At 29.7% G+C, this 20,441-nt stretch overlaps 1 protein-coding gene across 1 annotated transcript; it reads left to right on the plus strand.

The window, feature by feature from the left end:
- The first annotated feature begins 1,490 nt into the window (after positions 1–1,490).
- Positions 1,491–19,950, plus strand: LOC132938829 (uncharacterized). The gene is made up of 9 exons (XM_061005835.1): positions 1,491–1,524; positions 2,096–2,119; positions 3,262–3,282; positions 5,070–5,099; positions 5,332–5,373; positions 6,402–6,428; positions 14,257–14,277; positions 16,903–16,959; positions 19,507–19,950. The coding sequence occupies exons 1-9, from the start codon at positions 1,491–1,493 to the stop codon at positions 19,566–19,568; spliced, it is 318 nt and encodes a 105-aa protein (XP_060861818.1). The 3' UTR covers positions 19,569–19,950.
- Positions 19,951–20,441: the final 491 nt, after the last annotated feature.

Consider the following 20,441-nt stretch of genomic DNA (forward strand, 5'->3'; position numbering starts at 1 on the left):
GGCTGTAGGAAGTCTTCTTCTTTCAGATAAAAAATAGTCATCAAAATATGACAATTCTACAAAGCTTGAGAGTTATTCCCGTAAAGCAGCGATTCCCAACCTCGGGTCGCGACCCAAATTAGGGTCGCAGAGGTTTTTATGGTGGGTCGCGAAATCATTACATACGTCTTCCAATTTACATATTATATTATTATTTTCAAAAAAAAAAAATTTTTCTGAAATATTCTAATATAATGATAGAGGAAAATAATAATTTGAAATAGGCTATCTTAATGGTCTGGCGCGGGCTGTGCGTGGTCGTACCCGGATAGTGTAGTAATAGGTATAAAGTTTCTATTTTTGCTCATGATATTATTTCCCGAAATGTCACAGCGTCCCTTGAAGCGTCCTTATCGTAGTTTTCGTATAGGTACGCATGTTATTCGTTTTGATACATTATTCTTGTATAATGTATTTTACTAGTTTATCGATCAGTCATTCCGCTCTCGTTATTCGATCTGCGTATAGTGCGTGTTTATTAATTGAATTAAATTTTTTCGTGATTTAACTTATTGTAATGGCTAAGCGCGCTCTGCCGTATAAAGATAATTTTTTGAAGTTTGGTTTTACTGAAATGAAAGATCGATCGGGATTAGTGCGTCTTGCAATTATGATTTTTTTTTGGGTCGCCAAAAGTTAAATTTAAAATGTTAGGGTCACGCTTATAAAAGGTTGGGAACCGCTGCCGTAAAGTCATTTTTTTCGACATAATACACCCTATCAACCCCTCCCCCCCTAAATAGATATTGGGTAGTGGATTAGTGGAAAAATCTTATAATTGAGGAGGCAACTAAAATATAAAATTTAATTTTCAAATTTTATAGAATTGTGGAAAATTTTAAAAACTGGCACCGGGACCCTTAAAGGAGACAACAAGAAAAAAGAAAGGTTTCTGAAAAACGATGACGGTTCGTTGATAATTACGGATGAAGAATTGACTAAGAAATGGGCAAATTACTTTGAAAAGCTTCTAAACTGCAAACAGCCAGTTGAAGTTTTCCCTCCCAGTCGGAATACCAGAAAATATCAGTTAATGAGGAGAAAAGAAAATATATGGTTGTAAGGAGATAGAACAACGCATGATTAAGCCCATACCTTTTATAGATCATTATAATTTTGGTAGAACGGATCAGTCCAAATACCTGGAAACGATTCTTACAGAAAACACTGAAACAGCAAAGGAAATAGAAGTGAAAATCCAGGCTGGAAATAAATGCTTTTCCGGATTAGTGAAACTATTAGGAGCTCGATATCTGCCAAGGGATTAAAAAAAGCAGTTATACATTACCATGATAAAACCAGTTGTTACATATGGATCAGAGACTTGGGTAATCCGAAGAACTAATAAGAGCAAACTCCTTGTATTTGAAAGAAAAATCCTGAGAAGAATATTCGGACCAGCGAAAGACGGTGTTAATAATGATTGGAGGATTAGGAAGACCTAGAATGAAATGGTCAGATGTGGTGAAGAAATATGTGGAAAAGGTAAGAGGAGGAACAGATTGGAAGGCACGAGTAACTTATCGGGATGGATGGAAGGCTGGATGAATGACGGAATGGTCTTAGAGGCCGCTAATACTTCCCCCCCCCCCCCCAATGTACATTTTATAAGATAAATAGGTATTTTATGAGTCCCTACCTACATTTTTACATTTATATTTTATTTCATCTTTCATTCAATTGTCTGCGTTTACCTAACAAACTAAAATTTGATTGTATAAAAATCAAAAAACATTTTCAAAAGTAGTCAATTTTATATTATGTCTTTAAATACCACAAATAAAGCCAAAGCTTTTTACATTTTTAGCCAGCCGGGCTAACTGTCCAAAGTTATAAATCAACGTATATAATCGACATTATAAAACAACCAAATAATCGTAAATCAAGTTTAAATTGTTAAAAATCAATTTTTGCATTTTGTATGATTTAACTTTTTGCAATGTACAGGATTTGTTCATAAATACCTATTTGAATTATACCATTATTTAGATACCGTAAGTTGTCTTTTTAACTATAAATTTAGAACTATAAAATATTGTAATACCTACTGTTGCAGATGAAAAACAAAACCGATGTAGTCGTAAGTTTTCCTCTGCACATATAACATTTGAGAAAATATCGAAAAATAATCTGATTAAAGTATTTATTATATGTAATTTAACTAGTATTTTTTTTCGGACCTAAAATAAGCATACAAGTGAATTGTCAGCATATTATAATTATATTAACTTCATGCAGAAGCTAGTACGTTATTCCTTGTGTTAGCGATGGTAACAGCGACGTCATTTGCCCCAATCTAGTATTTACATCAACCTTAAGTCGGCCCATTTACCGTCACGGACACATTCATCGGGAGACTTCATTCTTGATGGTACCCAATTTCCTAGCTTATATTAAATATAAAACGTGTCTTGTTTCTCCGATAATTGCTGTGCTATTGGCAAAGTTTTTTTTTCATTATTTGTTACTATAAGGTGTAAATTTATATGTCCTGATAATGACATATTATTTGTTATCTTTAATGGTAATATCAGAGATCTTGTAAGGTCGATATATGCATTTACCTATTTATTTTTTATAATGTATATGACATTGAATTGGTGTCCAGTAATGGACAAAATTCTCATGAAAACTTATTGTATGAATATACTATTGCTATGTTCAGTTCCATGTTTATTGTCGATTAAAAATGTTTCACTCGGTAAAATATCCTCAAAACTTAATGCAAGGTTCTTCATAAGTTGTTTGGATAGCATATTAAAGACACATGGGCACCAGAATGTAATATTAAAAAAAAAATAATTGTTCCTATGTATGTTTAATATTTTTGAACTATTATCAAAAAAAACTTACGAGAAACTTTGCTTAATTTTTAACCTTATTTGCTAAGTGAAAAATATTTTATTGACAAAAGTTTTAAAAAAAGCTATAAAATTCAAAATTCACTCATAACTATAAATAGTTTTAAAAAATGGAAATATTTTGAAAATGTTACCATATATTATGAAAAATGCTTATAAAAACATATGGTGAACATTTCAAGTATCAGATTAACTAAGGTACGAGTTTTTGAGTTACACCAAAAAAAATTAATTAACAAAAACATTAAATTAAACAAACTATATCATATAAGTCCTAATGTATACATACATTTTTATTGTTTCAATTATTAACTGTGTTAATGTCAATATTAAATTTGTAAAATATTATTTTTTTGAATAGAAGAAATAACAACAATTAATGGTAATAAGTATATATTAATATTAACGTTACAAATACCATAGTTGTTAAAATTTTAATTTAAAAATCCAATACGTATCTATAACTCAATAAAATAGTTATAACCGGGAACGATCAGGCGTATTCTTTAAGATGTTAACATCGTAACTCAAACATTTAGCTTTTCCTTACATAATTCCACCATAAAAGCATTTTAAAATTGAATGTTCTACTTAGAGATTGTCGAAAGATAATTCAATTTTCTGTTATTTTTGAATTACAAATCTAACCAATATATAACCATCTATCATTTACACCTACTTATACAACACAAAATATCTATACCACCACCTGTACTAGTATATTATGCAGTAGGTATTAATCTATACCTAATGCATATAGAGACTAGTAAATGTGTGTTAATGTCAATATTAAATATTTTACATATTATTTTTTTAAGCAAAAATAAAGAATACTATGCAAACGAAATTTACTCATGGCAAGTATAATATTATTAACGTTACGAATACCATTTTTTATCAAATTTAAATTTAAAAATTCTATACAACTCAACGAAATAGTTGTAACCAGGGACTTAAACATATTTTTTAAAAAACTAACATTGTTACATTAATATTAGGTTTTCCCAACATATTGTCACCATAATAATATAAGCATTTTAAATTTGAATATTCTACTAAGAGATTTTCTTTTGAAAAGTAATATAATTACGGTACTCGTTACATTAAATTAAATTTGCGTTGGCCAACATTATTTTTATCAGGTTACTATAATTTAACATTCAAAAAGTAGAGCCTTACAAATAAAGTTACTTTTTTAAAAAATTAATTTAAAAAATCAGTTCATAACAACTAATAAGTAGTATGTGCATTTTTTATGACTTAAGAGGACGTTATACCCGTATGTGTTGACTCCGTCTTACAAGTGCGTAACATAGCAAATTGTACGCTCAGCAGAACACGCGTAGCTCCGTTAATTTAAAAATTAGAGTGAATTGACCTCTTATAAAATATAAAGGTAAGATTATTATCTAGGTAACTTCGTGGGCTTTTTAGTATATTTTAATTTTAAAGCGAGTTATGAGTATTTTCAGATGTATAAAAAATTTACAATTTTAAAATACTCAGAACTCGCGTTAAAATTAAAATATAATAAAAAACCCACGAGGTTGCCTAGATAATAATCTTACCTTTAGATTTTATAAGAGGTTAATTGAATCTAATTTTTAAATTAACGGAGCTACACGTGTTTTGCTGAGCGTAAAATTTGCTATGTTACGCACTTGTAAGACGGAGACAACACATGAGTGTATAACGTCCTTTTAATATTATACATAAACATACGTAAATTAAATGTAGAAGTATTAATTCCTGGGATTTTTTAATAGTATTATTGATCATTATTTATTATTTATTATCTAAAACTTTCAGAATAGTAAATACATTTTATTGATTTTAAATTTTTTTCGAATATTCCAGCCCCTAGTTTTTATCATACATTCTATATTTATAACTTATTTTTATGCTGTTGAAATTAACACGTTACTCCATAGAAATTACAGTTGTGTTTATAATGTATTTAAATCAAATATAATGAAATTACTACAGCGTTACTGCAAAAATAATTTCGTTACAGTAATTTCTAATTTTCATTGCGTTACCTACTACCCAACACTGTTTGCATCTACTAATAGGTAAAAATTTCTATACTACTACACTAGTATGCAGTAGGTACGTTTATTGTGTTAGTGTCAATATTCACTTTGTAAACTATTGTTTTTTTTTTAACAGGAAAATCTATTGAAACGGAATTTTATTATGGCAAGTATATAACTCTACAATAGGAACAGAATAGTTGATTCTATAGTTGGCAGCTATAATATCGGCTATTACTGTTATCAAACTGATTTTAATATTTTGAAGGAATTAAATATTATAAATTAATGAGGAATAGTTATATATCATAAAATAACATAATAACAAATAACAAATAACAAATAAAATACATATAATAAATTACTGAAGAATAATACAAGTATTATGTATTGATTAGATGAAAATAAATTCAGAAATGCCGTCGTAACGTATTATTTAAGTAAGAACATTACTATAGATTTAATGTCACTAACCTGAATTGACTATTGAAAATAAATATGGTTCATTAATTAAACATCAATAGAATTCAAATTTTTATAAATAATAATAATAGTTTAAAAAAATGTATTCTAAATGGGAAAAAAATAAATAAAGCATTTTTTAAATATTGTCTTATTTTTTAATGGTTTTAATCTAAACATGTCGATTATCATTCATCAACTAACCAAAATACGCAGGTTAAACTATGGTACCATTTACCATATTAGTATTCCCTGTTATGCGTGTAATATTAGAAAGTGCAGAAAAAAAATATGTCTGAGATAGATATTTGATCTGTAAGTGTACCTTATACATGATAATATACTTAACAACATTATTTTGTATTAAACAAAAAATGTTTACCATGTATACCACCAATTTAAGAAAGGAAAGTTGTTAAAATACAATATAAAAATCATATTACTATTTCTATTATTCCCGAATAAATATTATTATCCTGATGATTTTATATAAGTCCGTTTTTGAAATGTTTCATTAAATGTCAATAAACGGATACGTTTATAAATCCTTCTTTGTTTATTAGCTAATAAGCTAGGTACAAAGCCAGTTTTCAATTTTCACTCTGCAAAAAAAAAAAGATTTATAATCATCTGCGTTTTAACGTGTAAAGGATACTTTAAAATTATATAATCCAACGATCCGGCAAAGTCGAGCTAAGTATAAAAAGAAAAGAGCGCCTTACAATGCACATATAGGCAAGACACACGCGAAATCTGCCGACTTTAAATAGATATACAAATTATATAGACTACTAATCAAGTGTTTCAAAGTCGCCAAGCTAAGTTCAATTATTTAGCAGACTATTTTAACATAAATTATATCTTAAGTTCAAAGACTTATAACTATTAAATGATATCACAACTTTTAGAGCCTTTTTTATACTTAGCATTTTTTTTCACGGAGTTTGGTGGATTGTTTTTGTTGGGATTATAATTAACACTATAGGTATCTAATTTTATTTTGTAGGTAAACAAAATAATGCTGATAAAAAAAGTAAGTTCCGGGAATTATGTTTTTTTTTTTTTTTTCTTATTGGTCTGGAAATCTATAAAATGTCTGCTTCGACAACTTGGTCATTGGCATGTTACTATAAATAATAGATACATAATATTTACAGCGGGTAACAGATCAAAGAATTAAAAAAAAAAAAGATACAATAGAAACAGTTTTAGATTAGTTCGTTTGGTAATTTGTACATTGAAAAGGGGTTGACTGGAGTAGCTTGAGTAATTTGGTTGTCTTGAAGAATTCGATGGTGTTGATCTCATTGTCCGGATTTGGGCCTAGACTTGCTCCAATTTGGAAGCTTATATTGAGCTCCTCTCTTTTTTTGTATGTAAATTCTACATTCTTCGAATATTTGTTTTATTGTGATTGTTGTGCCACATGATTTACATATTGGTGGGTCTCCTTTGATGATTAGGTACTCATGAGTTAGTCTTGTGTAGCCAATTCTGGCCCTATTTAGTTTTTTTTCATTTATGGTACTAATATTGGGATTTCTTCTCCATCTTTGGACCGTTTGTTTAACTTGGTTTAATTTGGTGTTTTGGATGTTCCATATATTTTGCCATAGTATAGTGGTGTCTTGTTGAATTTGTTTTCTTATATCAGAGTATGATAAAATGTTGATATATTGTGAATTCGGTGAACTGATTGCTAATTTAGCTTGTTTATCTGCCCTTTCGTTGCCGATTATTCCAATGTGTCCCGGTATCCAAATTAAGATTATATTGTTGTTCTTTTGGTTTGCTTCTTTTAGTCTATTCTGAATTTGAATTGCTATATCGCTCGGATTGAATTTATTTTTACACTAATTAGTGTACTTAACGAGTCGCTTAGAATGATATGTTTTTGGTTTTCGTTTTTGTTTATGTATTTTATGGCTAGTAATATAGCAAGTGCTTCGGCTGTATATATGGAACATGTCGATGGTAGTTTGAATGATGTCTGTGAATTGTTTTTTATTATGGCTATTCCTACCCCTTCGTCACTTTTGGAGGCATCTATATAATATAGTTCTTGAAATTCATTTTGGTTCTCTAGAGTATTTTTCAGAAGGTTTTTGTATATAAGTGGAGGCGTGTTTTCTTTACGTAGAGTATTCAATTCTGTGTTTATTTTATATATGCTTGTCCATGGAGGACAAATTATTTTTTCTTTTTTTATTATTTGTGGAATCTTGGTGTAGTTTTTATTATTTTGTAGTTCAAGGGTTATGTTTCTAGTTGATGCTGGGTTATTTGTTAATCTGGTAAGTCTCGCAGCGTATAGGAGTGTCAACTCTGTTCTTTTTAGGTCTGTTGTTGGTTCTCTCGCTATATTATAAATACTTTTAATTGGGCTGCTTTTGAAGGCCTCTATAGCCATTTGCATCCCCGTGTTGTGGTTTGAGTCTATATATTTTATTAATGTATTTTTGGCAGTGTTATAAAGAAATGAACCGAAATATTATTTTGCTTGGATTGTTGATTTAAATATTTTGATCAATGTTTCTGTTTCACATCCCCAATTTGTGTGCGATAATAGTTTTATTAAATTAAGCGCTTTATTTGTAGATGCTTTCAATGATTTTATGTGCTGCGACCACGTGAGCCTAGAGTCGAATATGATACCCAATATTTCTATACATGTTTTGTTGGGTAAATTTTTATTATTCATTTTAATATTTAGTTCTCCTACATTTGATTTCCTAATAAAGGTTATGCTCTTTGATTTTTCTATTGAAAAACTGAAACCCGTTTTTGCTGACCATTTTTCTAGGTGATTTGCTGTTGCTTGTAGGTGGTATTTAACTGTTTTGATATTTTTACTTCTACAGGAGAAATTAGCATCATCTGCAAATATGTTGACTTTTATCGGAAATTTACAATGTTCATCAATTTTGTTAATTGCCACTAAAAATAGTGTAACTGAAAGTGTGGATCCTTGTGGTACTTCATTTTCCTGTGTAAAGGTATCAGAGATGGTATGGTTTGATGTTTTGACTTGGAATGTTCTATTTTTTAGGAAGTTTGTTATAAAATTTAGCATATTACCTTGGCATATGACTTTATTTAGCTTAGAAAGAATGTAGTGTCTCCTGGTGACGCCATATGCTTTTGAAATGTCTATACTGAGTAAACCTAAGATTTGTTTATTTTGAAGAGCTTGCTGAGCTTCTTCCTTTATTGCGACGAGGTTGTCGTATGTGGAGCGATTTTTTCTAAAGCCACTTTGGAACGGCGTTAGGTAATTAATTTTTTCTAGATACCAAATAAGTCTAAAATTTACAATTTTTTCTATGACCTTACACATGGTGTTTAATAATGTGATTGGCCGATAACTTTCTGTGTTGAGTCTACATTTTCCTGGTTTGTTAATAGGGATGACTATGCCCTTTTTCCATGTTGAGGGGAAGGTACCGTTACACCAAATGGTGTTGTATATTTTTTCGAGTAAGATTTGACTTTTTGGACCAAAATATTGTATAAAAATAAATGGAATCCCATCAGGCCCTGGGCTTAGACTTTTACATTTTTTTAGTGTGTATGCTATTTCTTCCCTTGTTATCTTTGAATTAATTTGAAGTTGATTTTCATTGTTGTGGTCAACGATATTAATGACGGGTGTATTTTCTTTTATGTGTTTGAGATTGATAAAGTTTGGACTGTATGATGTGTCATTAGTCATTACTGTTTGAATGGAAGTACTGTCCTAATTTGTTAGAAATTTCATTTGAATTTGTTATTAGTTTATTGTTGATTTCATCGATTAGGTTTATTTTATAGTTACGTCTGAGTCCTTTAAGAGAGTGTATTTTATTCCATATAAGTTTGGTATCTGCCTTTTCGTTTATATTATTGATGAAAGATTCCCATGACTTTTTTTTGATGACCTTGATTTAATTATATATTTAGTCGCTGCCCTATGTTTTTTTAAATTAATATAATCACTTTGGTTTTTTGTTTTTTTGAATTTATTGAGGGCTTTATTTTTAGTTTTTATTGGGTTTTTGATAGCCTCGTTTCACCAGGGTACCTTTGGTTTTTTCCCCTTATTCTTATTTTTTCCTATCGTAAGTTCAGCTGTGTTTATTATTGCGTCCGTGAATAATTTTGTTAAACTGTCTATGTTTAATGAGTCTATATTTTGTATGTTGTCCACTTCCAGTTCTAGTGTCTCTGTGTATCTGTCCCAATTTGGGTATTTTAAGTTCCACCTCTCTATTGATTCATTGTTTATTGCGTTGTATGCCCTAGATAAAATTTGAAGTATTATGGGAAAATGGTCACTGCTAGTTAGGTTTGACGTTACGTTCCAATCGATCCGTTGTGCTAATGATGTGCTAGCGAAAGATAGGTCAATGTTTGATAAGTTGCCATTTATTGGATTTAATCTTGTGGCTTCGGTGTTATTTAATAATATATTTTTTCTATGACTTTACCTCTTTGATCAGTGTTTTTGGAACCCCATATTACGTTGTGACTATTAAAATCTCCTACAATTATAAATGGTTGTGGTAATTGTTTTATAATATTGTCCGCGTCAGTGAATGATTTGTGGTTAGGTAGATATATATTGCATATGTTAATATCATTATTCGTTGATTTGACTGTGACCGCTATCGCTTCTATGTCTGTAGATATGTTTAATTGACTGCTCGGATAATTAGTGTTAATGTATATGGCCACTCCACCACTTGCCCTTGCACTATCTAATCTGTTTTTATTATAACCATCATAATTAGCTAGGTTTGTTATGTTGTCGTTTTTGAAGTTAGTTTCTTGAATGCATATGATATCTGGATTATGTTCTTGTCTTAAAATGGTGATTTCTTCGTACTTTTTATTGAACCCATTCATATTCCATTGTAGGATTTTTATATTACCATTTTTATGTGAATTTATTGTTTGTTTATTTTTTTTTTATTTTATTGATGTGTTGATTTGTTTATGCCTCTGAGTCATAATTATCATCTACTAACTTTTTAGCAAAACTAGTAAGTCTATTTTTTATGCTTTTGTTTTTTAAAGTAGGTTTTATTTTTAATAAAATATCAAGTAGTTCGTCTTTAGTAATCTTGTATACTGTATATAAGTCATATGGGTTAAAATCACCTTGGTTGTTTTCAAAAATATGTTTGAATGTAGTGAAATCGATTTTGAAGTCTTCGTTATCATTAAAGATTTCTTCTGCAGGGCTTAAATTAGTATCAATGTTTTCTAGGAATTGTTTGAGAGAATCAGAAGTTATTTTGGGTTTTTTTGTTTCCTGTACTTTCATGATTTTGTTTTCTACTATTATGTTGCTTTGTGAGGGGTTGTCAATAACTGTAGGTGAGTTTAGTAATGAGGGAGAGGGAAAATTGAAAGAGTTGGAAAGAGGTCTTTTTGCGCCAGAGGTCGGGTCTATATCCATAATATCCGTTAAGACTTCTTCATTTGTGGTGATTATTACATTTGATTTGTTTTTATATGTATTGTCAGGGCAATTTTCATTTGTTGCCGTCTGTGTTATGATTGTGTTTTCTTCAGGTTTATTCGGACAATTAGAGGTAATGTGGCCTTGAGTTTTACATAAGAAGCATGTTAGCGAGTCGTCCGATATAAATATTCTGTAGTTTGTGTCATCGTAGTTGATTAGGATTGAACTAGGGAGTTTTTCTACGTCTTCATGACTTATGAATAATTGACGACGAAAGCTTAAAATGTGGGAGAAGTCGGCATCTTGTATACCTGCTCTTAAAAATGAGATGTTGCCATGCAAAACTATATTAAGTTTGTTAAATTCATGTTCTATGGCTTCGTGCGGAATGTTGGGATAGACGTTAGATAGAATTATTCTTTTGTTTGGGTTATGCAATTTACGGATTTGTAATTGTTGTTTATTAATTGTTATTATTGGGTGGTTGATAGTGAGATTGTCTACTAATGCTTTATTAGTGAGGAAAATGCACAATCGTTTATTCGATATACGGGAGGCGAAGATAATGTTGGCCGGTTTTACAATATTGCCGATAGCGATAATATAATCTTTGTGCGGGAATGTTTCGTTTATGTCTATTAATATTGCTTGTTCTTTTTTCGGGATTAGGCTGTTTGTTACAGTTGAAGCAAAAGTTTTTTTGTTTGCATCTGTGGATATTTGTGCTTCGAGATTGTTTGTTGATGAGAAGGTCTTCTGTGGTGTGAGTATTTGCTGAGTGATTTTGGTTACTAAAGCGTTGATTTGGTTATTAATACCTATGGGGTTTTAATTTGATTGATTTTACTGGGTGACTTTGTAACAGTTGACTTTGTGTTGGTTGATGGGTTTTGACGGATTGATGGGCTCTTCATCGCGGGTTTTTTTGTGAACATGATTTAGTGTTTTGGCCTTGTACCCTGGTTGTTTTTATTTTGAGCGCGCGTCTACGGTATTAAATAATTACCATATTTACCTGCGTATATTGACTGCGTCGACTGTATGCTATCGAAGCTAATAAAGACGGAACTCGCGATAATAAACGTGTTGTCTGTACGCAGGATAAACACGAACTGGAATTAGGTTTTATAATAGTATAATATACTATTTATCTATATTATATATAAAAATAAGTGTACATTTCGAATACATTTTATAACTCAAGATGCACCAAACCGATTTCGATAAAAATTTCAGGGCATATTAAGATTGATATGTAGATGGTTTCTGTGAAGTTTGTACGCTGTGGAATAAGTGGTTCCGGAGTTATGGCCTCATAAGTGCACACCTGGCGACATGGCCAAAAACAACAACAACGTCTATACAATTATTTTTATCTATATATATAACTCATATCAACCATTAAAAAACAAAAATTTGTATCGTAAATCTCAAAAATTCCTGTTTGAGCACCTACCGGGGGTGATCATTTCCCTTTTTAAATTAGCCTATGACACTCACAAAGAATGTGGCTTTGTATTGGTGAAAGAATTTTCGAAATCGGTTCAGTAGTTTCGGAGTTTATCCCCAGCATACAAACAAACGCTATCATTTTATATATTAACTAGCTGATCCTGTGCACTTCGTTGCCCGTTAAATGTACCAACTCTATATGACTTAAACTTTGTTCAATTCGTTATTTAATATTCGGTGTACGGTGTTCAAAATTTATCTTAACTTTTCTGATGCCTGGAATAAAAATTCTGATTCGCAGCAGTATATTATCAGGTAGGCAATCTAACTGCGGTAGATCGCGGACCCAGTGCGGTTTGTACGTAAGTGTATGATTTAACTCTAAAGTATCAAAGTTATACCAAGTTTATTTTGATATAATACGGCGGATTAATGTAATCAATTAATACATAGTCCTAACCTAACCTAAACGTACTAAATTCCGACGAATAAAAACCAAATTTAACTCTTTTTAAATTTGCCTATCTTCTTCACAGAGATCTGCACACAAACGTATATATTTTAATATAGGCTATAGCTGATCCTGCACACTTTGTGGCCCGTAAAAAATTACAACTCTTAAACAAATTGTGATTGTTCAACTCCTTTTTGGTGTAACTCACTGCAGTAAGTGCAACTCAGCCACCCTGGTAGGCAATGTGTGAAAATTCGATTTGATGCATGCTTGTACCTGATCTGCCCGATTAACCAATAGCAACCAATAATAAATAAATACTATTTCTATTAATTATTTCTCCTATAACCAATAGCAATCATTTATAAACAAATATTTCCATCATAAATATCAAAATCCCTGTTTGAGAATTTCTATTAATTGAATGTAGCGTGATGTTATATAGCCTATGACTTTCCTCAATGAATGGACTATCCAACAAAAAAATAATTTTTCAATTCGAACCAGTATAGCCCCTTACAGCCATTTTTTAGTAATAAAAAGTAGCCTATGTTTTTTCTCAGTGTCTAAGCTATCTATGTACCAAATTTCATTTAAATCGGTTCTGTAGTTTCGGAGCCTATTCAATACAAACAATCAAATCTTTCCTCGTTAGTATAGATATAGATAAAAATTAATGTTTGTGTGTAGATTAGACCTCTGGGAAGAAGATGGGCTAATTTAAAAAGTGTTAAATTTGTTTTTTTTTATTCATCGGATTTTAGTACGGTTGCGTTAGGTTTTGTATTAATTGATTAAATGGTTTCGTCTGTAGGTGGAATTAGGTAAAAATGACAAACTTGGTACAATTTTGATACTTTAGAGTTAAATCATACACTTACGTACAAACAGCACGGGGTCCGCGATCTACCGCAGGTAGATTGCCTACCTGATGATATACTGCTGCGAATCAGAATTTTTATTCCGGGCAACAGAAAAGTTAAGATAAATTTTGAACACCATACACCATACACCGAATATTAAATAACGAATTGAACAAAGTTTGAGTCATATAGAATTGGTACATTTAACGGGCAACGAAGTGCCAGCGGGATCAGCTAGTAGTATTATAAAAATTAACGGGGAACGGAGTGGCCGAGCGGACTAAGGTGTCGGTTGCGACGCGCACCGGCGCTGGTTCGATACCTCGGCAGCGGGCGGCATTTTTCTTCGGACAAGTCACGGTGTCCGGAGAACAAGTGCCACCATCACCCACCCGGGCGGGCATGTCAGATACCTACGGATGGCCACTTGAAAATCTGCCAAAAACAACACACACGTGTTTACACCTTACAGTACCCTCCCCCACAGTTTAAAAACCACCCAATGACCTAAGTTACCGACTAATAAAAAAAAAAAAATGTTATTAATTGAAATCAATTAAAAAATTGTAATGATATAAAAACAAAAATTAACCTATCCTATAGTTCCAAGCAAACTTCATTAATAACGTATTTTTTTTTGTTACAGAGGTCATGAAAGACTGGTTGGGTAATTTATTATTAGATAATTTTTCTAGAGTTTAAAATTAAAAAAAAAGGTTCATTATTATATATTATATAATATTCATAATCTAAAGATAATTTATAGCTATTTTAATTTTATAAATCGTAATATTTGAATATACCATCAGTGACATTTTTTTTTTTTTAGTTTTGAGATTTAATTTTATTGATTATATTGGATGTCTTCTAAATTCTAATTCATAAGTTATCAATATTTTACTTAATGTAATATATTTTCATACTTCAGTTAAATTCAGTTCACCCAAGGTTAACTATTCCAATACAAATTTCATAACAGATAAATTTATATTGATTTTAATATATTTATTTGATCTCTCCTTGACCTATCCTAACTTTCAGTTTTATTATTTCAAAATATACTATCTGAATCTACATCAACAATAATCTAAATGTTTTAGATTCTGAGCGGAGCGATGAATGTATTGATTTTACGATGTGTTTTTTTTTTTTGTCTGTCGTCAGTCATATCACTTTAAAGTTTTTAAGACAGTAAAAATGCTTAGATTTTCTCCAACTGCATCTTTCCTGATAGAAAAGTAAATTTATATTAACCTATTTACGTGAAACCCTGATTTAAATTTTCAATCCTTAGCTAAAAAAGTTGAACATTTTATACATTTTTAATTACAAAATAATTATTCAATTTTAAATTTAATACATTTTATCAAAATTCGAACTGTAAATGTTTATAAAAAAATGTGTGCCGATGTATTTTTAATATTTTTCAACTGCTCTTGTAACAATATATCAGGAGCCTTGCATTAAATTTTCACGCTTTTTTACCCAACAAACAAAATTTTATTGATATTTATAGAAAAAAAAACTAAAAAAATTTAAAACTAACAGTGTCCGTAAACAGCTCAAAAAGAGTCAAAATATTTTCAAAATTTGATGGTGTATAGAAAATGAAAATATAAACATTCAGTAAAATTTTAAAGTATCTACAGTCATTCGTTTTTTAATTACAACAAAATAAGAAAATCATTACATGAGAAATCAAGTGAATATCAAATGTTGTAAAAATATGAATTTCAAACGCTCATAAAAATTTAATTTGACTGGCTTGTAGACATTTTTTTTTTTTGATAAAGGTAGACAAACTTATGAGGAATCTTGTATTTCATTTTCAAATCTTTGATTTAAAAAGAAAAGTTTTTATAAATTCTCAACTCAAATAATTTGCTAGTTTTCGTGATTTTTCCGTATTTTGTCAAGATTTGAACTTTAAATATTTATAAATGAAAACTGTGACTAAGGATTTTTAATATTTTTCAAATGTCGTTGTAACATTAAAGTAAGAGCCTTGTATTAAATTGTCAAGATTTTTTACCCGACAAATAAAGTTTTATTGACATTCATAGAAAAAAAGACTAATAAAATTGGAAACCTGAAAGTCAAATTACATTTTTACGAACGTTCGAAGTTCAAATTTGTACAGTATTGGATATTTACTTGATTTCTCATGTAGCGATTTTCTTATTTTGTTGTAATTCAAAAACGAATAACTTTAGATACTTGAAATTTATACCATATGTTTATTTTATCAATTCCTATATATTTTTGAGCTGTTTACGGATATTTTCAATTTTCAATTTGTTTAGTTTTTTTTCTATAATTTTCAATACAATTTTATTTGTTGGTCAAAAAGCGTTAATACAAGGCTCCTGATATTATATTGTTACAATAGCAGTATCAACTTTTATAGCTATAAGAATTGATAAATTAAAACAAGGTTCAGCGTAAATAGGGTATATATAAATTACTTATTCACAATAATATCATGATCGTCTTCGCACACCGGCACTAGTTTAAACCTGGGTTCACGAGCGGCATTTTTCTTCGGGCAAGTCAAGGTGTCCAGAAAACAAGTGCCGCCATCCCACACCCGGGCATGGCAGATACCCACGGGTGCCCACTTAAAAATCTGCCAAAACTACACACACGTGTTTACACAGCACACAGTTTAAAAACCACCCAATGAGCTAAGTTGCCGCGGGTTAACTAATAAAAAAAAAAAATGTTATTAATTGAAATCGATTTTATATTTTTAATTATAATTATTATAAATTGTTTGCTGGGTGATTGTGTTAAAAATTAAAATTTGTTTGTTTATTACATTACACCTAATTGAAATGTGAAGGCCTTAAACAGTAGTCTGTATTTCTCCAATTATTATATTGAGATATTTTAATATCAATTATTTACAAAATAGAGGTATTTCAAACACATTATTTGAGATTTTTAAAATATTATTTAACAGAACTTAAAAAGTTATCCATTGTTTCCTCCTGAAATCTTATCTTGAATTCTTGCCCCAACCAATAGACAAGATAACAAAATTGACAAATTGACATAAATTATTTTTAGAACAAAAAAGTTATAATGAATATTAGGAAACCAATAAATAACCTTTTCTCTAAGTATAGTGTACACTGTCTGCGAAAAACTGAAGATAATTTACCACCTATAGTTTTAGAAGGATAATTATTATTACCTATAAAATTAAGGTAGGTAGTAAAATACTGTCCATCTCCCACTCATCGTAGTACCAAATTGTTTTATCTTAAACAATATTTTTTTTTTGTTTTAGAGTTTAAAAAAATATACTACGAGTATCAGTTAGCGGTGTTCGACAAAATGAAAAAATGTACGTATTTTTGTGCAAAATAATTATTAATTAATAATGATATTTATTAATTTTCAGTTAAATAATAAAATAACGAATTAGGTGCTAAAAGATTAAGTACTCTACACATTAAATGTATTCTATATAATATTAATTTATGGACTAAAAATAGTATTGCTCAAAAGTTCCCACGAACTCAAATATTTTTCAATTTTTAATAAAAGTATGGTTTTCCCATTATTTAAACCCCATGTATAAACTAGATCAAATTTTATACCAAAAACCACCTTAAAAGTTGAATATTGTATCAAAAAATGCATGCTCTAAAAAGTATTATCTGACAAAAAAGGATGACAAGCTAGGTAACCGAATGTGCTGTACCTATCGGAAATGTCGAGAGTACCTAGTAGTTTAGTAGTTGAGAAAGTCAATGGAATGTAATATGTGTTAATGTGTTATTCGTATTTGGATTACAACAAAATAAGAAAATCGTTCCATGAGAAATCTGATGGAATATCCAATGTCGTAAAAATATGACCTTTAAACACTTAAAAAATAAAAAAACTTTTCTTTCAGGTAAACATTTTTTTTGTCAAAGGTAGGAAAACTTATGAGTAAGGCTGTGAATTTGTAGGAAAGTGCATTTTTTTTTTTGGTGATTGTGAAACGTAGCTTTGTAAGTAGGTACATAATTTGAATTATGTAACTACGAATCCATTCATGAAACACTTATTTTGCATTTTTAGATCATATTTTCCTTTTTTAGTTCATTTCCCGGTATTGTTAATAAAATTCGTTAATTGACATGTTTGAAAAACATTTTTTTGTTTTTTTTTTTGTATAATGCAATAGTAAAGACTAAAGATGAATAAAGTACCCGAAAATAAATATATTTAAGTTTGTTTTATTATTTTAACAAAATAAATACATAAAAAAAAATTTTAATAATGTTTCATACCAATCCCCTAATAAAGGACTTGCGTCAAAAAGTATACCAGGTAACCCCAAAAAAAGATTAAAACAGCGGTGGTGTCGGGACCTACAATCTAGTTAAAATTTAAAATTGTATAATACTATTGTAAACGCATATACCTATGTACCTATATGAGTAACTGACAAAGTGCCTTTATTGGGAGGCTTCTTTAATCTGTCTCTTCAAGCCATAAATTCATCTACCAATTTTACTTATTGTTCTAGCTAGTAACAGATTGTAAAATGTATTGTAAAAATAAAAATGAAAATAAAAATAAAAAAATGATTCAGGTGAATAGCATTATACAAAATTCAAATTTAATCAATATATTTATTATTATTTTTTATATTTTTATGCATGTAAATTGTAAAATGTAATGCATTAATGTATAATATCCGATAATATCAATATAAATATAAAAATTAAATTAAAAACCATTTTAAGTGAATTTTATACTATGATTTTTGGCGTTTTATATTGCATTATTTTGACATTTTTAATGCATTTTTTTAAGGTTTTTTAATGCATTAAATTCACAGTCCTGCTCTTATGAGGAAACGTGTATTCAATTCAAAATCTTAGACATAAAAAAAAATGTATTTAATTTATTTTTACTTTTGCCTCCCCAAAGAAGTTCCCAACTAGTTTCATATTTTTACCAGAAAACTTTACTACCTCAAAAGGTAATGACAGACAGAAATAAAATTAATAAATTAAAATTAAAAACATACATCATTGTAAATCCAATACATTCATCTAGCATAGTGGTTCTCAATCTGGGTGCCGTGGCACACTGGTGTGCCGTGAGTATTCACTGAGTGTGTCGTGGTCTTTCGGAAAGTTCAACTATTCGTCCAATAATAAAATTATAAAAATATAATTGATAAAAATGTGTTAGCCCGTCAAGCACATATTTCCAATTAAATGTACTTATATAGTTATATAATTATAATTCAAAGCAATTTTGTTCATCTAATTATTTAGTGCAAAAAAAAGGTCAGTGCCCGCGTTCAATTAAAGTTTGAAAACCACTGGTCTAGCCGCTCAGAATCATTTTTTTCTCAAACATTTTCACCAAATGTTCATATTAAAATTTTCTTAATGTTTTGACTTTTGTTTGAGATATTTATAGACATTTAAATATTTTTAATTATTTTATTATATTTAGTTTTTTTTTTATATAATACCTACGCAATGTCATCTTGTAAATGTTTGCGAGGTAAAGTCTTGAAAATGTTTGGTAAAACTTTGATTTTGAGTCATGGACGGGCTAGGGTGACATCTCACTAACCCGCCGGAGGTATTTAAAAAAATTAAAGGTTGAATTAAGTCATACTAATCGCACACAAGTGAGGAGAGATGTTGTGCCAAGAATCAAGATCGCTGTGTGAAGTGTGTGCTGATTTGTGGATGTGGAACGTGAATGCCCCAAATTATATTAAAAACGATGTGGTTATTTTATTGAAATTCAAAATTATTCGTGGGAACTTAATAATTAATATAAGCAATAATATTTTTAAAATATTTAGATTAATTTTAAGCTATTAATAAGAAAACGATTATTATTGGCGTTAATGATTTTTGTTTGTTCCTAGCAAATGGTTATCTTATTATATCAAACTGGTGCATTGACAATAATATCAAATATAGAACATGAACGCAAAAAGTTGATGGAATGGCTAATGGATATCCTACCGAACATACCATGAGAATATAATAACTTACTAAAAATATTTATTATTTAAAAAAACATGCAACTTCCCTTTAACTCCACAATAGTCTATCCAAACACCTACGTCCATTTCATATTCTCCAATTATAAAGCAGTTATATAAAATAAAGTGGCTAAGGCGCTTAATGTCTAAATATAGACAATGAAGATCCCCTTGCTTTTAAATGACTTTTTTGTTTAAATTACTAAATAATTGTGTATGTTATTTAATATTATTATTACTTATATTATTATGTCTACTATACCTAGTGTTATTATTAAATACCTACCTCCTTTGAATTCAAAGAGTACTACCCGTTAATTTTTTCTAAATAAATAAATATATTAATACCTATATATGGCTATAATATTGTTATAATATCAAGATTATAGATATAATATCGATAAACAGTATTATATATTTAATCATATGTATTGTTTGTACTACGATTTTAGATAATCGATTATAATAAATTGATGTTAACATTAGACATTAATTCAACATAATATATAATATAATATGGTACCTATACTACCTACATATATAGAAAAAAACAATATGAAATACAATTTTTTTTTTTTTATTATTTGTCATTAAGCTCGGCGACTATGGCCATTAGCTGTTTGTTTGTTTTTATTTATAGGGGAGGATACTGTTGGTTGGTAAACACGTGTGTATATTTTGGCAGATTTTCAAGTGGGCACCTGTAGGTATCTGCCATGCCCGGGTGGGGGGTGGCGGCACTTGTTCTCCGGACACCGTGACTTGTCCGAAGAAAAATGCCGCCCATGGCCAAGGAATCGAACTCGGGTCGACTG

The sequence above is a fragment of the Metopolophium dirhodum genome, chromosome 2 (genome assembly GCF_019925205.1).
Source record: "Metopolophium dirhodum isolate CAU chromosome 2, ASM1992520v1, whole genome shotgun sequence".
Lineage (NCBI taxonomy): Eukaryota > Metazoa > Arthropoda > Insecta > Hemiptera > Aphididae > Metopolophium > Metopolophium dirhodum.

What these genes read in the sequence shown, in the direction of transcription:
- LOC132938829 (XM_061005835.1), top strand. Translation starts at nt 1,491, where the DNA reads ATGGTCAGATGTGGTGAAGAAATATGTGGAAAAG. An exon ending in GGTCATGAAAGACTGGTTGG is followed by an intron (nt 14,278 to 16,902) that starts GTAATTTATTAT and finishes TTTTTGTTTTAG; the next exon opens with AGTTTAAAAAAATATACTAC. An exon ending in GTTCGACAAAATGAAAAAAT is followed by an intron (nt 16,960 to 19,506) that starts GTACGTATTTTT and finishes GTTTGTTCCTAG; the next exon opens with CAAATGGTTATCTTATTATA.